This window comes from Prinia subflava, chromosome 15, assembly GCF_021018805.1.
Source record: "Prinia subflava isolate CZ2003 ecotype Zambia chromosome 15, Cam_Psub_1.2, whole genome shotgun sequence".
Classification (NCBI taxonomy): Eukaryota; Metazoa; Chordata; class Aves; order Passeriformes; family Cisticolidae; genus Prinia; species Prinia subflava.
The window spans coordinates 6421730-6443693 of NC_086261.1; the positions used below are offsets into that span (position 1 = coordinate 6421730).

Here is a 21964-nt window from a genome sequence, read left to right on the forward strand (position 1 = left end):
GTAACCATCTTCTAAATTGAGGTCCTGAAAATAACACTACAAAAATGCCGGAGGAAAGTTCCAGTCTGCTTGTTTGTGACTGCGAGGGTGGTTTTTACTGGTTAATGAATCCAAAGAGTGTTTGTACGCTCTTAACTGGGATTTAAGAGTTCAGGTAATTCCACTTTCAGCTCCAGTAGCTTGGCATAAGAATGTAATTCAGAAATGTGTGACATGGCAATGAAGGAATTCATGCACTATCCTCATACTTTAAGAGGATATTTTTTTTTTCTGATTTTCCTCTTCGGTCTATATCCAAATAAACATATTTCTGGTAACACACAGTACGCTGTAGTGCGTTGCAAAATACTCTCCCCATTTCTCATCAGAATGGATAAAAGACTTTTAGCTGTTAATATTAAGAAAAAACATTGTGTAAAACTGACATTGAGGTTTTCAAGTGATGCAGTTCTTGTGTAGATGAAAGAGTGAGATTTGTTGTGCAGTGCCTCAGTCCTGTACGTTCCCCAGCTAATTCACACAGTACAATTGATTTCCCAGCTGGTAACTAGTTTTGCCATTGTTACTTCTGTGCTTGTAATTGCATTCTGAGGTTGGCAGGCTGGCTCAGGCTGTGAGATTCCCAGGTGATGGTTGTTTTCCCAACAGGGAGAGTGCAGGAGCAGTGTCTCACTCTGGTAGAACAGGAGGAGGTAGTTGGTGTGTTGTGCTTGTGTTCAGTGGTGTGTGTGTGTAGCCACAACCTTTCCTGGTGTGGTAACCAAATGATGAGATACCCTGATAATTTTGATTTAGCTAATAAAAGCTCCCACACAGCATTTAATAAACAATAGCCCAACCTTGGCTTTTTCACTTTTTGACATTTGATTTACTTTATGCATGAGTGTAAGCACTGCATACGGTCATGCGTAAGAGCACTGCTCTTTCTAGGTATGCTTTGGAGACCATTCCTATGGATGAATCTGCGGAGTAGATTTTGCCCCAGAGCAGGAAATCAGCCTGTGGAAAAGTGCAGGCGACCCAGAAGGGTTTGGCAGAGACGCCCTGGTAGATTTGGGCTTCATCTGCTGGTCACCATCTGCCATCATGGCAGATGTACCTTTGTTCTTGTTAAAACACCTTGGTATAAGGGAGTCCTCAAAGAGTTTGGTGAAGTCTGTCTGGAAGAGGGTGTGTTGGTGGATGCAAAGGACTTAAGGCCAGTTTAGTTGTTTGGGATACTGTGATGGACAGCAGATCAGCAGCTTTGGGGATAAACCAAATAGCAGGACAGCAGCAAACACAACCCAGCAGCACAGTTATTCTGTGGTGGTACCAGATGCCCACGTGTGTCTATAAATAGCCTCATCCATAATGTGGCCATTGTCCTGTGTGTGCCTGTGGAACCACATGGGACTGCTCAGGAAGCAACACATGTCTCCCACATGGCTAAGAGGGAGAGGATGGTTTCCATCCCCCTTGCTGAAAGTGTTGCAGTGCCAGTTTGGGTGTTGGGACCGCTCTCAGCCATGCTCACCCTTGCACCTGCTGACTTCTTCTTCTCCCCCCTTCCAGGAGCTGTGTGTTGTGACCTGCCCTGCTTCTCCCTGCTCGGTGTGGGAACAACCTGAAGAACATCTTGGAGCCACTTGTACTGCTTCATGCAGTTAAAGTAAGGTTAAATGTTTTGGCAGCTCTTTCAGGTATACACCAGGATTGAGGTGAGGGGTTTGGGAGAACAGATTTGCCCATTGTCAAGCCATTTGTCAAGCTTAGCCTTGACAGGAGGAGGGGATGCTGATATCAAAGCAATTACAATGATATAAACAAATTCAACAAGTTACTTTGCCATAAAATACAATCTCTTTATGGTAGAAGTAGAAAAGGGATACGTGGCCTCCTCTCCATCAACCAGATGCCACGGTATAAAATAGCACTTAACACTTAAAACATCAGCTGTTTTTCCCTAATATTTTAAGATACAGCTTTCATGTCCCTGGGGCAGGCATACGGTTACAGCGCCGGGATTTCCCCGGGAGCCGGCCGGGATCAGGGCTGAGGTGCCTCCCGGTCGGCACGGCGGCTGTCGGTCTGTCTGCCCCGAAGCACTCGTCCTGTTGAGGCTTCTGGGTTTGTTGTTCAGCTAACACCAGCTTCTTGGTGTGGTGAACCAGATCACGGGGTGGATCTGACCTAAAAGCGAGTGTTTGGTGATTGCATTGCTGACAGGAGCTGTTTTGACTCATGGAGTTCCACCCTTTCTCTCCAAAAAGACTTGAATGTGTAAAAACTGTTAGCCTGAAGCAAAGAAACTGCCAGAGTTCTTGCCTGGAAATGGGTGCTTGCCATGTGTGAGCTCTGTCAAGGGAGGGAGGGAGGAAAACCACAGCAAGCTGCCTCTTTTCCCCTCCCACCGTCCCTAACCTGTTTACCTTCTGCAGTGCCTCATATTTTCCATGGTCTTGCCTACAAGACCAGTGCTTTAACGAGGCTGAGTCCAAATCGTTTGGTGTTACTGAGCTGTGGCAACAGCTGGGTGGATTAATCATAAACCGTTGTTACTTGTAGAGAGACAAGTATGTATTGTAATTATTTGGGTTTTCCTTTTTTCAGTGGGGTTGAGCAGTGGGATTATACCTATTTTCAGAGCTTGAGAAAGAAATGAAGTCCTTGGCATGATTATGAATGGAACCCACGGTATCAGGAATAAGTAGCTTGCTGAGAGCTGTCCTCCAAGTCCCTCGTGTTTAAAGGAGGAATGCACGACACCAGCTGCAGAGAAGCAATTTGTGGCTTGATTTGTCATAGTATTTCTTAACTTTCTGCTAATTTGGGGAGCAGTGCTCACTGCTGAGGAAGATTCCAGACCCTTTGTGGGGTGACTTTTTGCACTCAGCTGCAGCAGCTAAATCTCTGGGGAGGCCCAGCACAGGCAGCAAGAGCTTCTCACCTGAAGTCCTGTCTGGGAACCAGCCTCTGCCTCACGTCTGATTTCTGGGTGTGCCTCCCCTAAAGGATCTGGGAAGAAATAAAAAAAGGCTAATTTGGAGTTCAGGAGCAGCATTCTCATACCCTTTCCTTTTTCTACCTGCTGGTCTAGTATTTCCATAATTGTGCTTATAATGACAATCTTTTCATTTCATTCATGAAGTGGTTACTGCTTAATGAACTTCATGTTAATGAGCTCTGTAACATTTAAAATAGCTGCATAACCTGAAAAAAGAAAAAAGCCATCAGCAGTGGAGGGATGGATTTCCACTCCTCGAGCTTAATCCTGTGTTATAACATAATTGTGGAGAGTTGCCTGGCTGGGAACAGCTGCACAGCGTGGGCTCTCGCTTCTGCAGAGCTCCTTGTCCCTGAGCTGGGGTAATAAATGATTTACTGGGGAGGCTGGGACCTGTGGGCACTTAACCCATTCATTTCCTGAGGGACCAGCCTGAAAGGTCACTTTGTAAAGGCAGTGGAAAGGAACAATTTTAGGTGTCTGCAAAATGTGGGGTTTTGCTAATGAGCGTGCTGCAGAAAGGCTCAGGTGCAGAAGGTGGGGTGATGGAACTGGGTACAAACTGTACTTGCTTGGATTTCCATTATTTGATGCTTTAATTTATTTAAAAATGGGGCTTGAATGAGTGTTCTCTCTTTTCTAGGTTATGGATATATAATTTTCTGTTGCTTGGGAGTTTTACTTCCTGTGGGATATTCCCAGTGCAATACAGTGTCCTGGGAACAGGGCTCTCATTTTCTTTGCAGGGAATGCCACACCAAGTGACTCCACCATTGCAGTTGCTAAGTGAATGATGTGCATTTTTGGAGCCTGTTGTGCCTCAGAAAGGATGTTTTTTGCTCAGCAAAATGAGCATCTTCTCCATTGCCTAAAGTATATGTTTAGAGAAGAACATTTTCCCATAGTTTTGTGAGTTGAAAGAAAAGGAGCAATTATGAAGAAACAATTTGTAATTCTGCAGTGTCAGATGTGGTCATGCTGTGCCACATGGAGAGAGGTTAGTGCAGGTACTCCTGTAGGAAACATGAAGTTTCTGATGAAATTTTCCTCTTCTGGAGTCAAGTGTCAGCCAGGCTTTTCCTGAGTAACTCTGTGCAGCCTGAGGCCACAGTGGTAGCAATTGCAAAATAGAGCCTAAAGGGAAAAGTAAGTGTGATGTACTCTTCAGAGAAGAAAAGCACATTAAAATGTTGGACACTGAAGCTTCTTAGACCAAAATGCAAGTGGAAACATGTCTTGCATCTTGGTCTTGATGCCATTTTTTTCCAACTCAACCTGTAGCCAGAACTCTCTGCTGTGGAGAGTTAAGGTTGGTGCATGCCTTTATTAAAATATGCATTGGGTCACTACCTGATTTGTAAATGCTAGGAAATATTTAACATTTGTCAACATTAAAGTGTGTGTGGTGTTTTGGGCATCATGGATTGTTTTCTACTGCAAGCCTGTGTTTTTGGGAGTGCAGTACAAGTGCTGTGGTTTGGGAAGCACAGAGAGAAGCAGGGCCTTTACTGCTCAGCTCTAGGGCTTGGGGATGTTGTTTCTTTTACTGAAACCATCTTTGCTCAGCATAGTTCCTAAAACAGCAAAGCCTTGAGAGTCAGGGAATAGTGAAGTGGTGAAGGTTTGAGGACACATGCTGTAGTCAAGAAGTGTAGGAATCAATAGTGAGAGCCTTTGCTCTCTCCCCAGGCTGTAGGCATCTCCTTTCTGTTGACAGCTCTCCACTGTGTTTATCCTTTTATGCACTGGAGTGAAATGCTCCCCAAAGCCTGTTCCTGCCTCCCTCCATTCTTCACCTCATCCCATATAATGCATCTCTGTTTTCAGAGATGGATAAAGATAAACAGTAGTTTGCATGATGCTTCAGCTGCCCAGAAAACTCAATTTTCATTGATCTGGTTAAACCCCCAAAGTCAAGAATCACCTTTCCAAACATGAGCTGATTGTCATTGAGAGCTTCCCCACAGTTTACTGCCAAAACATGTATTCAAACGACAAAATGTATAGAAAGGTATAGACTGGATTTTGCTCATTTGAGGAGGCAGCTAGAATGTCTGCTAGGGATTTCTGGAAGTTAATATTTGAGCCTGAGATAAAAGTCTCATGCATACGTGAAGCAGCTGCCCCAGAACCTGTTGGAGGACTTCATTTGAGTACAAGCATATGTGTGCTTTTGTGTCCATGCTGCTCTTTAATTCAAGTCGACTGTTAGGTTTTAACTTTATTAGGATGTAGCTACTTGAACTGAAGATGTGGTCTGTGATTTTTATTTTATTATAGAAGCATGATGCCTCCTTTTGAAATGCTGTTTGGATTTTACAAATTGATATCTTAAGTACTGTTTGTCTTTAGTAATATGTTAGAGGAAAAAATTTACAAGTGAGGGCAGGGTTATATCGGATTACAAGTGAGTTGCTTGACAGTATGTGTGTATTGTAAAGTGGGAAATTAATCACCCTGTGTTGATGACCCATGGACATTTACAAAAGGCTGGTCTTTCTGTAGCACAAATAGATTCCGGAAACAGGAAAGAGGCTTATGACAAGAGGATGAGATCAGTTTGTATAATTAGAGCTGGCTAATAATCCTTTTCTACTCTCTGTTTTTCCAACTTTTACAGTTTCTTTCTTTATTTGTAAATTGGGCATATGAACGGTAAAGAGATAGCTGCTGTGATTTTTGTAGGTTTGTTTTTTGTACCTATTAATAGGTGTAGGGATGGAGCAGGGAAAGACATTTGAGAGGGAGCTCTGTCTTCCCCTACCTGGGGAAAGCGCTGCTTTTGTTAACCTAACACTGCTTCATATCTTTCCAGGCTTTGAGCAGGACTTTAGTAATCCAGGTGATGATTTTTTTGACAATTATGAGATTGAAATGGTCCAAAAAGAGGAAACTTAATGTTGAGACTGAGGTTATTTGGCTAGGTATTAGTCTCTGGAGTAAGACAAGGCTAGCAAAGCTGAGTTAGGGACTTACAGCATGGATAAGGCTTAAGCTTATTTTTTTGTGTGTGTGTGTGTATCTGCTTGCCTGTATCTTAGCTTTGTGTTACACTTCATTATTTTGGGAAGGCTAATGGGAAAGGTTTGGGTGAGGGAAGTGGTGTGAGCAGGGGGTGGGTGCAGCCCTGGGCAGCCCAGCTCCCAGCCCAGGAGCAGCGTGGTGCCAGCTCCTGCTGCCAGGAAGCTGAGCTACATTAAGCAAAGCGAGTTAATCTATATCCAGGGCATTTTATTAAATCATCAGTCAATTAAATCAGTGATGCTTTGTTAGCTTGTGTTGCAGTGAGGCTCCAGCCCCTCTGCAAGTGGCTCAGCTCTACAACTCTCCCACTGCTGCCTGGTGGGCTCTTGTACATGCAGTACAGTACTGTGGTTCCCAACACTGTAAAGAAAAAATCCAGCAGATTTTAGGCAGATTTTGCAATGAAATACGCTCTTTTAATTCTTTTTTCTAAACTTTTGTGAAGTTTCTTTTCTTTTTGTGAAAGGAATCTGTGTGTGTCTGGTTTTCCTGAGGTGGTCACCTCCGTGCTTTAGGAGGAGAGGGATGGTAGAGCCAGACCAACACAAAAAATCTTTTAAACCTCCTTTTTCATCCCTTGTACCCAAAAGAAACTCCTGTTTTGTCTGTAGTGGAATGGCAGCATATGTTTTTGTTTGCAGACAGGACACAGCTGGGAAGCAATATCACCTGTGGAAATGTATTTTAATTCCTAAGCAATCCATTTAGTGAGGAAACATCATGTTCAGCAAATTAGATAAATTCAGGTGATTGTACACAAATATCTGGAGGTTTTTTAGTTCTAGGCTCAGCTGTGATACTGAACACAGTGCTGCAGTATGCTGGTAGCTTGTTTGCTGCTGCATGTTTGAAATGTGGTTTCTTGTTTCCTCACCTCCTCTCCTTTCCAGGGTCAAGGCTTTTGCTGGTGGTATCACTTCCTTGTGTGTCTGCTAAATCAATTTGGGATGGGTTACTTTTCCTAATGCCTCCAACCTCCCATTTCTGACCAGATACACAAAACAATGCATATTACAGCTACAGAAAAAGTTGTTCTGTATTTGGTATTATGGTGCTTCTCTTAGGGTTTATTTTAGTCACTGCAATTGCAGCTACTCTATTTATACAAATTTCTCCATACACATTCTTGAAGAACTGGACTGTGGGTTTATTTTTCCTGTCAAAGCTGTTGGTAGGTTTTGTCCTGGCTTTTTTCAGTCTCCTTTCACCTGGGTTTTAAGGACAGGGCAGTAGTACACTGATTGCACTGATTAGAAAGCTCATTCCTTTTATGAATGGTGAGTTCTGGTATTCATTCAGTGTTGAATGAAGCTTGTGGAACAGAGTGTGTGAACAAACCCATGTCTTGCCTAATACCATAAGGTGAGAGGAGCTTACTGCAGGTCTCAACTTTGCAGAAATATACCCAGGAAAAAGACCACACAAGAAAATCTAAGTAATAAAACCAACATCAAGTCATTGTTTCTTTCCATTTTTCAGAGTTTTTGCTACAGGTGAAAAAGAAAAAACAACACAAACCCCCAAACTAAACCAAGAAGATCCTTTTTTCAAATAATTGTGTTATAACAAAAAAATGAGGAGACTCACGATGGGTAATACAACACAATAAAGGTCGTATACCACTCAGAAGAAAAGGAGAATATTCCATCCTAGCAATTCCCCTGGCACGAGAGGAGAACAATAAACTTGTGAAAGACATTGCTATTTTAGTTCTCTTTGCATGAAATCATGGCTCCAGCAGGAATTCCTCTGTACATGGGCAGCTGGTCTCCTCTCAGCTCCCCTCACTTACCACTTCCCCATCTTTATTTATCTTGTGCAGTTTAGAGCAGCAGCTCTGTAGGGCCTGAAACCAAATCCTCTTGATATTTCCAAGTACTTCATAAATTAACATTTTGTACAACCAGAGTGTGGAGGAGTGCCCTTGAGGACACTGTGCTTTGTTGAATGAGAATTGATGCGGTTTTGGAATCTTGGTTTTATTTTTTAGGGCAGCCCTGTAGAAGGAAGTGATGCAGCTCAGCAAGGGAGGTGAATGTGTGCTCCCAGGAAATCCTGGGATTTCTTTAAACTCTTTTACAACTTCTGGGCTATTTGCCTGAAGGGTTCCCCCTCTGTGGGTTATTGGTGCTCCTGTTAAAAGAAATATAAAAAAGAAATTCTGTTTGTCTTGCTCTGTTGCAGATAACCAGCATCAATAATGCTTTCCTAATTTCTGTATGATATATGTAGTTTGGAAGCTGGTGAAGCCTTACTCCAGAGCCTTGAAATCAAAGTTCAGACTTTTCAAACCAATGTTACAAGATAATGCTGTAAAAAGTAAATTCAGTTGCATCAAAAAAAGAGTAAATCCTCCTTTGGCTTTCATCCCAGTGATGCTGTGATACTTACAGCTGGAAAGCCATCCTGCTTTCTCTGCATTTCTGTTTATCTACTGGAATGCTTTCCATGCCATCTGTAACCATCAGATTCTTCATGTGTTTTTTGGCTGTTCTTTCTTGCCTGCAACCACAAGCTCTTTATGGCTAAGATTGGGTTAGGTTTTCTTCGGGGTTTGGTTTTTTCCTTTGGTACAGCTGAGTGTGCATGGGTAAAGCTCTGCAAATAAGGATCAGTGATCTAAAAATCAAATGTTAAAATGATAAATGAAAAGGTCAGGTGCTGAGATTCAGATAAAGTTCAGCAAAGCTTAAACTTGAACTATATGTCTAACTGAAGTTTACTTAAAATACCTAAAAACTGCACTTGAAAAGCTTAAAAACCTCAAACACTTACAATTGAAATTAATTTAGTGCATGAGGGAGAGGGAAGGGGGGTAGGTAAGCTTTCCCAGCTGTATTTAATCCAGGTCATGGAGGGGTATTTAATCCAGGTCATGGATTAAATACCCCTCGTCCTCCTGGTTTTTGCAGTTCTGCTCAGTTGTTGGAGGCAAGAGTGGTTGTTTTTGTTTCTGTAGATCTTCTTTTTGTTTCCTGTAGATCTTCTTCATGAGAAATACATATATATATATATATAATTTGTTAATGGACAGCTCTTGAGAGTAGCACTGTGATTTCTTTTTTACATACTCTTCATATGGAGCCAGGCAGCCAGGAGTGGGTGCTGGGGAGCTCACAGAAGCTGGGCAGTGAAACCAGCATTTGGTATAAAGAGCACTGCCAAAAAGAGCCATTCTGAACAGGGTGTGATGGGAGAATGGAAAAGGCATTTTGGCATTCCTGTCTGCATGGTGTCCAAAGTCCTTGAGCCCTGCAGATGGTGGGATGGGCTGGCCTGGAGGAGCACTGACCTCCCTGTCAGGTTTATCCTCACGATGCACACTTTGCCTGCACTGGGGCGTTCTTGCCGTACAAAGAGGAATCTCAGGGTTGAAAATAGGTATGAATTGGACTGGATTTAAAACTCTTACAAAATACTTGTCCATCCACTGGCTGCCTCAGAGGACCTTTTGCAGAAGGGCTGTTTTGATGCACAAGCCTGGCAGCTCCTCTGGTATTTTAAAGCAACTGGCACAAAAACATGTTGTAAAATAAAGAGAGCGTGTGAGGGAGCAAGGCTAGCTGGAATCAGCTAAGAGAACTTAGTCTGTGGTTTAATTTCTGTCTCACTAAAGGCAAACTGTGGGATTTGGAAAGGAGCAAAGTATGAACAAGATCCTGCATTTTTTGTGTGAAAAGCAGAGTGGTATTTCATCTATTTTAAAAAGGGCTTGAAGTATTTGCAGAGCATTACCAGTTCTGCAGACATGAGTAACAGCAGAAATTCCATTTTTAATTGTTTTGCATTCCTTCATCTTAGGATCTTGGATCTCTTAATACACACATTAAATGAAAACGTAGAGCTTTTGTTTAGAGTGAATATTTTCTGCTGGAGTGGAGGAACTAATGCAAGAGAAATTCTGGTTCAACTGATTCACAGCTTAATATAAGAAACTTTTGCCAGGTTATAGAGAAATTACAGGGATAAACCTGAAAGAGGAAAGATTCTTGACTAAAATAGCTTTTGCAGGATAAGTAATGGTAGATTTTGATTATGAAAAATGCTAATGCAGAATCATGAGCATCATATATTCTGGAAGTTTTTCCTTCAGAGTATTTTTGATTGTTTTTTCATGTAGTTTTGAAATGTTTTTTAACAAATAATCCAGTGAAAGGAGTGAAAAATTACATCAGATTACCTTGGACAAGGTAGTAGTTGTATTTTTTGAGCAGCAGAGAGGACTACAAATATTCATAAATGATTTTTCATGGGGGAGTGGGGGGATTGGTGGAAGGATTTCAATTAAGAATTGATAATTGTCATAAAAAGCAGATATGAAGGGAGGATTACTAGGAGGAAAGATGAACTGAGATGGACATGAAGGGGAAGATAAAAAGTGCTTATTGGAAAAAGGAATGTGTGAGTGCTAAAGCAACTTACAGAGAAGTACCTACAATTTTATGAAAAATAGCTTAAACTTGCTTTTTCTTTTTTGTTTCAGTGGTCTGAGGTCATGAAACTTAATCCACAGCAAGCTCCGTTGTATGTGAGTACCAATTAAAACAATTTTTGCCTCTCCTTTTCACACAAAACTCTTCCCATCAGCTTTCTGGAGATGCTGCTTCTTTTCTCTTTGGTCCTTCCGGAGTTTGTTTATATTAATTCAGTTGCAAATGGTAACTCAGCTCGGTGGTAATGCTCTCAGGTAAGTCACAGAGCTCCTCAGGTTTCCAGCAGTGTGTTTTAGGTAGGTTTTGAGGCACATAATGCTGTCTCTGTGCAGGTATCCCCCATCTGTGTTTTTGCTCCCCAAAGCTGTGCTCGTGTGACTTGATGTGTTGAGAGGTGGTGAGAAGAAATTGCTTGTGTGGAAAACAGGGCCTGCCAGTGTGCAGGGCATGCCCACTGTGATAATATTTTTCTGTTTGGAGTTTTCAACGTGGCAGGGAGGACCTGGAGGCAGCGAAGGGCTGGGCTGCAGCAGGGTTTGGTTTACATCATCCTCTCAGAGCTCATAACCTCCACAGCTCTGTTAATGAGGAACAAGCTTCCCCTGGCCCTTGAATAGCAGCTTTGTTGGAGAACATGGGCACTGTCAAATGAGACCTGGATGTGTGGGGGTGTGTGAGTGTGTGTTAAACCTGTGCCAGAGCTGCCAGCAGGTCTGAAAGTGTTTGCTTTCCACATTGCCTTGCCATGCTCGGAGCAGGCTGAGCTGCTGGAGCTCGTGGTGCTGCCCACAGACCTCGCCAGCCAGGGCACAGCTGGATGCAGGGATGGAAAATCTGAAGGGAAAATTGCTTGCAAATGTGGCTTTTAAGGGGAAGGAAGGAGAAGCAATCAGGACTGGTGATAGACCTGTATCTTGGAGAGTGTTGCGTGTTGTGGATAATGGGTCATACTGACCTTTAATGCCATGGAGGCTTTAAATTTTGCCTTCCTTTAATTACCAACTAGAAGTTTGCATTGGAATTTATTCTCTTCCTACTGTCCTAAGTCTGTGCTTGAAGCAAAATTAAAATACTACACAGTGTGACCTGATTTTGTGAGAGTGGCTTTCCAGGAGTACACCATATCATGAATTTTGAAACTAAGCATTGCCTGAATTTTGTTAATTCTCAAGTCTACTGAATTTACCTTGACTTTGAAGAAACTTCATTTAAACCTAGGACACATTAAGAAAGAATAGAACTTATGTACAAATATATGATGAAATTGCTACAATAGAAATGTATTACACATGAATTGTGTAATGCAGAATATGTCATTTGAACAGTGTATGACTTTGCTAATGTGAGGGCTTTGTTTTCTCAGGCTTATCTACTGAATTGGTTTATTTTCCCACTGTTTTATGTGGGGTTGTAATACTGAAGTGGTACACTTAGAAGTCCTCATCCCCACATGACAGAGAACTGAGCTGAGGTCAAATGTAGCCTGGTGTAAAATAATGATTATAGGGGACTTGGTATAGTGTTTCTTTCCAATGCAAATAAATTACATTATTAATACATCAGTGACTCCCTTTTCTCTCCTCCTCCCCTGGCCAGGTGGATACATAAATCAGCTCCCTTTCAAAACAAACAAATTTGTTGGTAGCTTAAAGAAATTTGAAAGGTCAAGATTTAGTCTTTCTGTTTGCTCTCAGTAAAAATACTTTGCACATTTTAAGATCAGTTTTGGTTTCCATGTGTTGCTAATTGACAGCTCATCTGAGAGTTGTTAGGTGCCAGCAGAACACAAAGAAAAGGGTGTCTTCCTGGTATTTCTGTTTTTCTAAAGGCAGACACAGCAGTCTTGTGGCCTGGCTGTTGGGAGGCAAATAACAAACCTCACCACATTCCTTCTTCAGAGTGATGGCAACTCCATTTTTCACATACAGGCTCCTAGATCTTGTTTTCAAATTACTGAGAACAGTATCCTGTTAATTCCTCCATAAGGAATTTTGTCTCTGTAAATGAGTGGCAATACTGAATGTCAGAGGATTTCCCTGTCTTTGTGTACTTTCAGGAAAATATGCTTCTCCCACACTTAACCCTTTTGTTTTTGACACCTTTGCATCCTTTGCACTCTTCCTGTTTTAAGCTAATACCTTAGATTAAAAATTATGCAATTTTGTTTATTATTTTGCTAAATCTGTCATGAGTTTCATCCTGAAATATCCATTAGATATATCCATGGTGTTTTCAGCACCAACATTACTGAGCTCCTTTCAGGATGAGAAAGTAAAAAATGATGTCTCCAGTTCAGTTCCTGGAAGCCAATTAGAGAGCTAGAGCATATTCTATCCCATCTGATAATTACGAGGTTGCCCAGATTTCATAATTCATAATTAAGGGAAGGGATTTGGGAACCTGAGATGTCCAGTGTTCTTGGTGCCAAAGTTTTTTGGGTGATGGAAAAGATGGTATTTCCACATACATACCAATAGAGGGACAGAGATTCTTGTATTACTCAAATCAGTGTGTCTAAAAGAAGACCACCTGCTGTATCCTTCTTGGCACTTTCTTTTGGCTGCTTGAACTTCTATTTACCTCTTCTGTAAAAATCATCTGTCCTGCCTCTGCAGAGCTTGTGACCACTGAGAGGTCACGGCCTGTGATGATGAGACTACTGACCCTTGTAAGTGTGAAGATTAAGAAATAAGGTGGGAAACACATCCTGTAATAATGAGTGTGGTGTTTTTGTGATTCAGTGTCTCATTTAAGCCTTGCCTGATTGTTCCCTCAGTTTAGGAAGGACGTGCTGAGGCTTGAGCGAGTCCGGAGGAGACAACGAGGCTGGTGAGGGGCTGGGAACACAAACCCTGTGAGGAACGGCTGAGGGAGCTGGGGGTGTTTAGCCTGGAGAAAAAGAGACTCTGAGGTGACCTTACCACTCTCTACAACCCCTGAAAGGTGTCTGTAGTCAAGTGGGGTTGGTCTCTTTCTCCAGGCAACCACTGAGAGAACAAGAGGACACAGTCTCAAGCTGCATCAAGGGAAATATTAGTTGGATATTAGGAGGAAGTTTTTCACACAGAGAGTGATAAAGTACTGGAATAGCCTGCCTGGGGAGGTGGTGGAGTCACCATCCCTGGATGTGTTTAAAAAAAGCCTGGATGTGGCACTGGTGCCCATGGTTTAGTTGAGGTGTTAGGGCTGGGTTGGACTTGATGATCTTGAAGGTCTCTTCCAACCCAGTGATTCTGTGAGTCTCTTGTTGATGATGCCAGGAACCAGAGCTCAGCGTGGCTGCAGGTTTGGGCTGGGACAGCTGCTCAGCCTTTGCTCTGCAAACAGCTCCTGTCCCCCAGAGCATTGTGTGTCACCAGAGCTGTTGTTACCTCCACTCAGGAGCTTTTTAGGGAGCTCCCCTGGGCCTGGGAGCTGCTCCCAGCAGTGCAGTCACGGGGCTGAGGAGCTGGTGCCAGCAGAGATAGGGCAGGGAAGTGTTCCCCAATTTAGCTCGGGTGCGATAGCTCAGTGCTCACATGGGCTGGAGGGCAGGCAGCTCCCCTACCACCATCAGCACAGAATTGCAGTAAGAAAGGGTGGTGGGGCTTAGCAGAACCTGTGGCTGAATATTGTGGGGTGAATTTGAAACAAAAATGTTCAAACCCACTTCCTTAAGATGCACTGATTTCTTCAGCTGCAAAAAAAAAAGTGCATGTGGCCAGGCAGTGCTTTGGTTATCTGTCTCAGACTGCAGTTGGGAACATCTTTATTGATGCACAGACACTGGATAAAATCCAAGACTAACTTTATTCACATCCCTCTTGTATTTTGGTGCCCTCCTGTTGATATGGGAATTCTTATCAGGCACAGTGTAGTGGATGAAGGACAGTGTTCCAGACCTTATTTCTGATCTGCCTGGGACTTTGGGCTCAGGGCTCCCAGGGTCTCAAAGCTGAGGGACCAAGCTGTTCTGTTTGCTGGCAGGGCTGGGGTGGAACAGGAGGATGGGAGGTGAGAAGTCATGAACTTCAGTTCATTTTTGGGGTTTTTTTAAGTACTTGCAGTGACCTCAGTGATCGTTGTCTTTTTATACAAGTTGTATCTCCCTACCACCAAAAGTCAGAATTTCAACTTCAGCATTGTAAGGTACTTCCTAGCTCTTGTCACTGTTGTATTGGAATATCAAGATCATCTAGGAGTATGAAAAAAAAGGATTAACAATGCTCTAAACAATGGAAGTTTATTACTGGGTGACCTTTTTATTGTTGTGATTCATTAATTCTTTGTTTGTAGATTAAATTGTTTGCATTAGTCACCTAGATAAAACTCCACTGTTGCTAACATCCATGGGAGAGTGCTTTGCAAACGTGAAGTGTTGATCTTTTTAGAGACATTATCATTAATTGGGAGTCCAGCAGATTATTCAGCAGATTTAATTACAAAAGGATCAAGGCTCACAAGCCATGCCCTTATTTCTACCCAAACTTTAATAAATATGGAGTACAGGTGAAGGAATGATCAAGGGCATGTCTTCAGCTGCAGAGTGTCCTGAAGATCTCCCTTCAAAAGTGATGTGTATGGCTTCTGATTTTAGCCTCTGCTGGCTGTGAGGTCTCTGTAGAATTATTGATCATTTTTGTAACCCAGTCGCATCTCTTACATCTCTGAAATCAATGTTGGTTTGGGGATTTTTTTTTTTTAGAAAAATGACCTGAGAAGCAGCATTTGGGTATGAATGTTTTGGAAAAGCACTGGGGTGACATGCAGGGAATGCATTGGGAAACATTAAGCTCATCTACTCTTGATTGCAACCAAGGTTACAACCTTAGATCTGCCTTTAAGACGGGAATGTTTTTTCATGGTGATAATGATCAGTGGGTGTGAAATGGAAAAGATTTGCAGCTGGAGAAGCATGATGTATTGCTGCAAACTTTTTTTCCCCTTTTTTCCTTTTAGATTAAAAGGAACAAACTTGTTTTAAATCACAGCACTCCTCCTCTGCATGGTTTGTCTAAGGTGTGCCCACATTATTTGGAGTGACAAACCCAAATGTGTCATAACTGGTGATTGCATGAGAGGGCAAACACTTAATTGATAAAAATGCTGCCATTGACTTTGGTCTTTAATCAGGTCTGTGGATGGAGTCTCTTGTCTAAACTGCCACTTAGGAGCTGTGTAACCTGCAGAGTTTCTCAAGGAGACTTTTTGATAGAGATGAGAGCTCCCACTTCCAAGGCAAAATGTCATGCAGCTTAATGAAGTATGAACTTCAAAAGCCTCAGAAAGAATGCATTGACCCTCTCTTAATATAACCTGGGGTTGGGTACAGTAGGTCCTCTTTTGTTAATGAATGAACTACTCCTGTAAATTTCCCAGTTTGTCCTGCTTTAATCTAAAATTGAAGAAAAGGATAATGCTTGTAATATTTTCACCCCACTTACATATTCATATAGAATGATGCTCTACTGAAGTGTACTGTGTATTCTTGAGAAAAACACTTGTAATACCCTCTGATGTTCATGCTTTAACCACCCCCTGCTTCTGAGTTAATATTAAAGAACTGAAGATAAAAGTTCACAATAATACAGAGTTTGGAGGCTTGTGGCAGCAGTGTCTGTGCCAGGTGCTGTGGCTGCCCGTGTCCCTGAGTGCAGTGAGATGTTGTACCTGTGTGTGCCTCACACCTGGCTTCTTTCCATGGCTGAAACCATCTCAGGTGTCACTTGTGCTCTGTTGTGTGCTGTACAATTAATGTTCCTCAGAAATCACTACCAGGGGGACAAAAGGACAAAGTGAAATACCTTTATAGTTCTACAGTAGGATGCTGTCATGAGGATGGCAGCTGTGGTTAAGTTACTTTTCTACTAAAGCAGAATTTGTTTGCTTAGTGGCATCTATGGTGACAAAGGCCACTGAGATGCCTGAATATCTGAGGTCAGTCCAGCAGAAAAAGTAGAACATACCACACATGCTTTTGATGTGGGAATTTTTCACAAAAGTCACTGTACAGGAGCCCTGTCTTTGCTTCTGTCAAGGTCCTTAGGCAAGAGGACAGCCAGCCTTGATGTTTAGTTCAGCTCTGTGGTGAGAGGATCTGATAAACCTCTTGTCTTTTATTTGTTGGGTACTTGATTTCTTCTTGATGACAAACTAGTTTTCTGCCCCACCTTCAGAATGTCTTTGAGTAATGAATGAATGGAGGCCCCTGAGCACCTTTTACAAATAAAATATTTGCTTGCATTGCTTGTGGAAGAACCTGCTGCTTGGTTGGTTTTAAGAAAGTCAGCTGGGGCGCCTGAATAAACTGATTTTTTTTGAGAGGAGTTTATTACAGCTTGTCTGGCTCTGCTTTAATTCTCCAGGCAAAATACTTTCCTCACTAAACTGTGCTTGACCTCACCTTTTAAGTTTTTGTCACTCAGATCTTTGATTTAGATTCTTTTCATCCTCTGCTTCCCAAACTCCAGTCTGCATCATGCAAGAAGCCATCCCTTCTGTGGAAGGGGTGTCTGGCAGCTGCCACCTGAGCTCAGCACCATCCCCAGGCAAGCTCCCTGCTGCTTCTGGGTTCTGTCACACCTCAGTGCAGACTTCTGCTCAGTCTGCTTATTATGAGGCTGATGGCTTGGCTTGCTCCTCTTAAGAGAGGCATTCTCTAGCTCATGAGATCTGTGTGGTGTTAGCATAGGGCTGTTGGTGAAATGGTCACTTCTGTGCATTGACTGAAGGCAGCTGTGCCTGGAGAACTCGGATGAGGCTGCCACACCATCAGCAGCATCTTCCTCCAGGAGAAGGTGTCGCTTAAATTGCAGCTCTGAGGCCTTTCCTCAACCCTTCTTCCACATTGTCTGACACTAAAAGTGCTGGATATGGGTTCAAAGCCCTCCTCCCCTCATTATCTAGTTGAACTTTTCTTCTGAGATCCTGTTTTGTGGGTGTGAAAGTGCTGGTAAACAATAAACAGTCTGACTTGAAGTCTGGAGCACTTCTCTGAAATTCTGCCCTTAACTCACCACCACTTTGCAGCATTACATGTGAGCTTTAATATGACTTGCAGAAGATGCCAGAGCTGGTACAGCTGGTAGGAGTGGGAAAGCAGGAGACAATGATCTGCTTTTGTGGAGCTGTTAGATTGCTTCCTCCTGTTTTCTGAAACTGCAGAAGGAATCCTTACATTATCACACTAGGAGTTATATTAAAATTGGGTGAAGTAAAGTACATGTCTTGTGCTCTGTGTTTGGGATTTATTATTTCTTGTGGTAGCTGATGAGCTGGGGATACCTGGACAGACACAAGAGATGCTGTCCCATCCCCAGCATCACTGACAGTGTTGCCTCCTCTCCTGTCAGGAGGAATAAGCAATGGAAATCTGCATTTGGGTTTAAGAGAATGAAAATACTCTTCAACTACTCTTCCACTGTGGGATGTACTCTTATGTTACCTTTAGAATGAGCAAACACATTTCCCATGCCATTCCTCAGGATACAAGCCCCTGCTGTATTTCCTGTCACAAAGTGCTGACAGTCATTTTGTTCAGCCAGAGGCAGTTCTGACAGCAAAGCTGATGTGAGAGCAGTGCTCATGAAGACGTTTGTTTCATGGAACCAAAATTTCACATAGCCTCCCAAATCCCCTGCACTCTGCCTGCAGTGCTTCCCATTGCTTCCAAAGGCTGTGTTGGGTGTCCTCTCCCTGCAAGTGCCTGGCTCAGGAAAGCAATTCCATATTGTGCTTAAGTGGAAAATAAAATAATTGTGAATCTCTGTAGCTCGATGCTGTGCAGTGCCATCAAGTGGCAGTTCTGTCACAGGACACATTTTCAGGGCTGCCTGTGTTAGTATTGAGGTTTCAAAGTGTTTCTTTTAAACTGTTGTAAAGTTTTGTCTGTCTGCAGTTGTGGTTGGAGGGGCTACTTCATCAGTAAGATAATGATTAAAATGGTTTCTGTTCTCTAATGGCAGAAATGTCACTGTAAATAGTGCCTCAGTCATTGCAGTAGCTCTAAGTACTGTAGCTGTGAAAAATTTAAAGACTGGTGAGGATATTTTGCAGCTGGCAAGAAAATGAGTGCTGTGGGACACACTCAGCTCTGTCTCTCTGAAGGTTTTGCTGTACTGTAGAGGAGGCTGAAGGACCAGGAAAAAGGCATTCTTCAGCTCTCTTCTGCTTTTGGATCTTACTGTTCAAGCCTGATCTTTTTTTCCCTTTGGTTTTCTATAAGACACCTCAAGGCTATTTGTGAAAATACTCCAGTGGTAGGAGATTGCTTCTAATAATATGTCATCATATGTACTTTATCTTCCAGGAATTGTGACTCCCTCCATGTCTCTGGTGCCAAGAGAGTAGCTGGATTTCTCTTAGTCACTGCACACATTCAGACTGCCTGCTATTGCTCCTAAGCACTGCAATTTTGTTGTTATTGCTAGATGGGCAATTAGTAGGAAATACTATCAATCACTCAAGCAGCTGGTTATAAAATTACCTGGTTTTGTACTCACAAGTGTAATGAAGAACAGAAGAGGCTTTAGGATGAGGCCAGAGAATCAATGGATGAGACCATTCACATCAATTTGGGTGTGTTTTTCTAGGAACTGATTGAAGTAGTTTCCAGAATTTCAGAAAAAAAGCCTAAGAGTAAGACCAGTACTTGTTGTAGAAACTGCATGGTACTGGAGGGGACATTCTGCAGCAAATTTTCCCCTTTCTTTTGTCTCGTCTTCATGTTCATTATGACATTATATGGAGAATTGCATAATTTAAAGGTTAAAACTAATGTATTACTGCTTTTGTGTGCCTCCACACCTCCTCCTCCGTACCAGAGCTGTGCAGGGCTTGTGGTGGAAGGGGCTTGGAGTTACTGTCACTACTTGCTTTTTCAGGCCAGAAAGTGCACAATTCTTTAAGTGAGTAGCCTGGCTAACACTAAACTGCCTGAGTAAATGAAAAATAAATCATTATTTTCTTTACTACACTGCCGAATTCACAAAAACAAAGTTCCCATCGCAGTTTTTCCCTAGGTGTTTGCATTTAGTACAAAAGGCTGAATGGCACTCCTCTTACCCTTTCTGTTTTTCTGCTTAAGTTTGATTTTCCTAATTTTCCTGTTAATTTTATCATGTGTTTGTGTATGCTAAAGATGATCAACCATGACCTTGGCTGTTGGTTTTTTGTGTCTGTGTACAGCACAGGCTGGCACTGAGCTGATGCACTATACTCTGAGCAAGTGCTGCAGAGCACGTGAAGCCTCATGCTAAGGCAGTGGTACAGCTAAATTAGCTATTAACAGCCCAATCTAATAACCTGCCTGGCTGTGGGTAGCAGAGTGGCATGTCAGGAAGATCTCTGCATGGAGATAAATCATGTCTCTCTCAGCTGTAACGAGATCGTGTTACTTTGATGGATTTCTGCTGGCAGGCTGTAGAGATCTCCTTTGAGCTGCATGGATTAATATGTGTGTAATAGTTATAATAGCATCTTGACACTCAATAAAAACTCATCTTGGAGATGATTGATTTGGAGGCTGACGGAGACATGCTCTGTCAAAGGATGTGGGTCACTAATAATGGATTTCTTGAAGCTTGGCCATTTCCACAGGGGTTTGTGCTGCTTGGTTCAGAGTAGGAGATCCACCCCTTGCTCTTCTCAGACCTTTTAGCTCTTTGCAAACAAATCCTGCTGCAGGATTAGACACCTAGACTGGCCTGGGCCGTGGTTGTGGCTGTGAGATGGTGTTAATAAATCAGCCCTAACAATGTTGACTCTGCAGACAGGCAAGTTGAGGGTGTCCTTGCCATGTTTTGTAGCACAGGTTGCACTCAGGATGGATCCATGAGAGCCAGCTTGGACCTGGAGGTAACACCTCAGGGCTGTTTATCATAAATGTCCTTGTTTTCCCACGGATTCTTTTTTGCCCAAAGAGTCTTAAATAAATGGTCTTTTGACTCTGTACTTGTGTCAACATTTTATCCATCAATATGCTAAGCTAATCTTATTTTTGGACCAAATTCTTTTACACCTTTGAGGAAAGAAAGTGGTGGAGAGAAGAAAGTTATTTTGTCTCTGTGTCAGTGTTTCAAGTCATGGCTTTGTGGCTAGTATTGGAAGAGATCACTTGGCTCAGTGCAGTGTTAGTGAAATATGGAAGGTATCACCTCGATTTGCTCTGTGGGCTGGCAGAAAAATGTGTACCATCATTCTGCTCTTTTGGTGGCCTGCGGGCAAGACAGACTGGTCTGTGATTGTGTTTTCCAAAGAATGAGAGAGTGCTTTGCAAAATCTGGCTTTCTCATCACAGAGGTGCTCAGTATCTGCTGTTAACCTGAAACCTTTCACTGGTAGAAATAATAGCACTGCTGTTAATTTAAAAAGGAAGTAAGGTTAAATCTGGAGTTTGTTTTTTTTTTTTTTTTAAGAAAAAATCATTTATTTTATTTAAACCATGGGAGTCATTTCTGTCTTCTTTTGTTTGGAGGGTGGTATTTTTTTTTTTTTTAATTAGGAAAACTTACCTGCTTCATGCTTTAAGATCAAGGAGTTTGAAGTCGTTGACTACAAAAAAGGACACAAACTGCCCCAAAACTTGGCAGCTTGCCATTGTATTTATTTCTGGAGCCTTTCCCTGAAGGTTTTATCTGCAGGAGGTTGCAACACTCCACCCCAACGCCATCCATCTTTCTCCTGTTCCTTACCCAGGTCACTGCCTTTATCATGGGGGATATCTCCAGGTGAGGAGGGATTTCTTGGGCTGCTCATGTTCAGACACATTTCACAGCCCTACCTTTGTTCCTGGGGCCTGGAGTTCTGCAGAATGAACTGTGTTTGATGTGATTTTTTTTTCCCACTAAGTGCTCCTCTGAGTCAACCCACAGTGGTGAAATTGAGGATGTCTGTAATGATTGGTGTTATCTTGCTGTAACAGATATCTCTGACCTCCTCCCATGGTCTTTTGCTTTCCTATCCATGTGCTGGGAGCTTGCAGGCTAAATGGCCATGTCTGGAAAAGGGGATGGGTGTTCCAGGCTGAGGCAGTGAGATCCACTGACAAATTTGCCCCATGCCGGGACAGAGAGGGAAGGGGACTCAGCTGGGTGTTTTGGAGGTAGGATCCATCCCCAGATTCTGCCTCTCAGGCTGTTTCATCTGTTAACCTGGGAATAGCAGCCTGGAAGAGTTTGCTGGATGTAGGTTATTTTCTTGCCCTGGAAGTTGAGCATCCTGTGGTTTTCAGAGCCAGCAGTGGTAGTGCTGTGTCACAGCTGACTGGCTGGAACACTTACTCAGACCTGCAAAAACTGGGATCTAAGCCTTTCTCAATCAAAAGGGTTATTCCAGGAGATGAGAGCACTGTCATGTTTGCTCTAAAAATAGTTGCCCAAACCCCCATTTCCTTTTGCAGTCAGGAGGCTGTGTGGGTGCACATGGCTTTGTTCTGCATGGAGATGTCCATGTGTCCTTCCCAGATGTCATTCTCCAGGGGTTTAAGCACAACTTTGCACCAACCCAAAGTAACCTTAGATGGGAGGGATCTTCCAGGGTACTC

The 21964-nt window shown here is 42.7% G+C and overlaps 1 protein-coding gene across 7 annotated transcripts in view; it reads left to right on the forward strand.

The window, feature by feature from the left end:
* Positions 1–21964, forward strand: part of AKAP13 (A-kinase anchoring protein 13) — a 205516-nt gene that overhangs the window by 46443 nt on the left and 137109 nt on the right. For all 7 annotated transcript variants that reach the window (XM_063412789.1, XM_063412790.1, XM_063412788.1 and 4 more), the window contains 2 exons: positions 1555–1651; positions 10494–10538. In XM_063412789.1, the coding sequence (XP_063268859.1) occupies positions 10506–10538 (33 nt within the window). In that variant the 5' untranslated portion in view covers positions 1555–1651; positions 10494–10505. The remainder of the gene's footprint in view (positions 1–1554; positions 1652–10493; positions 10539–21964) is intronic.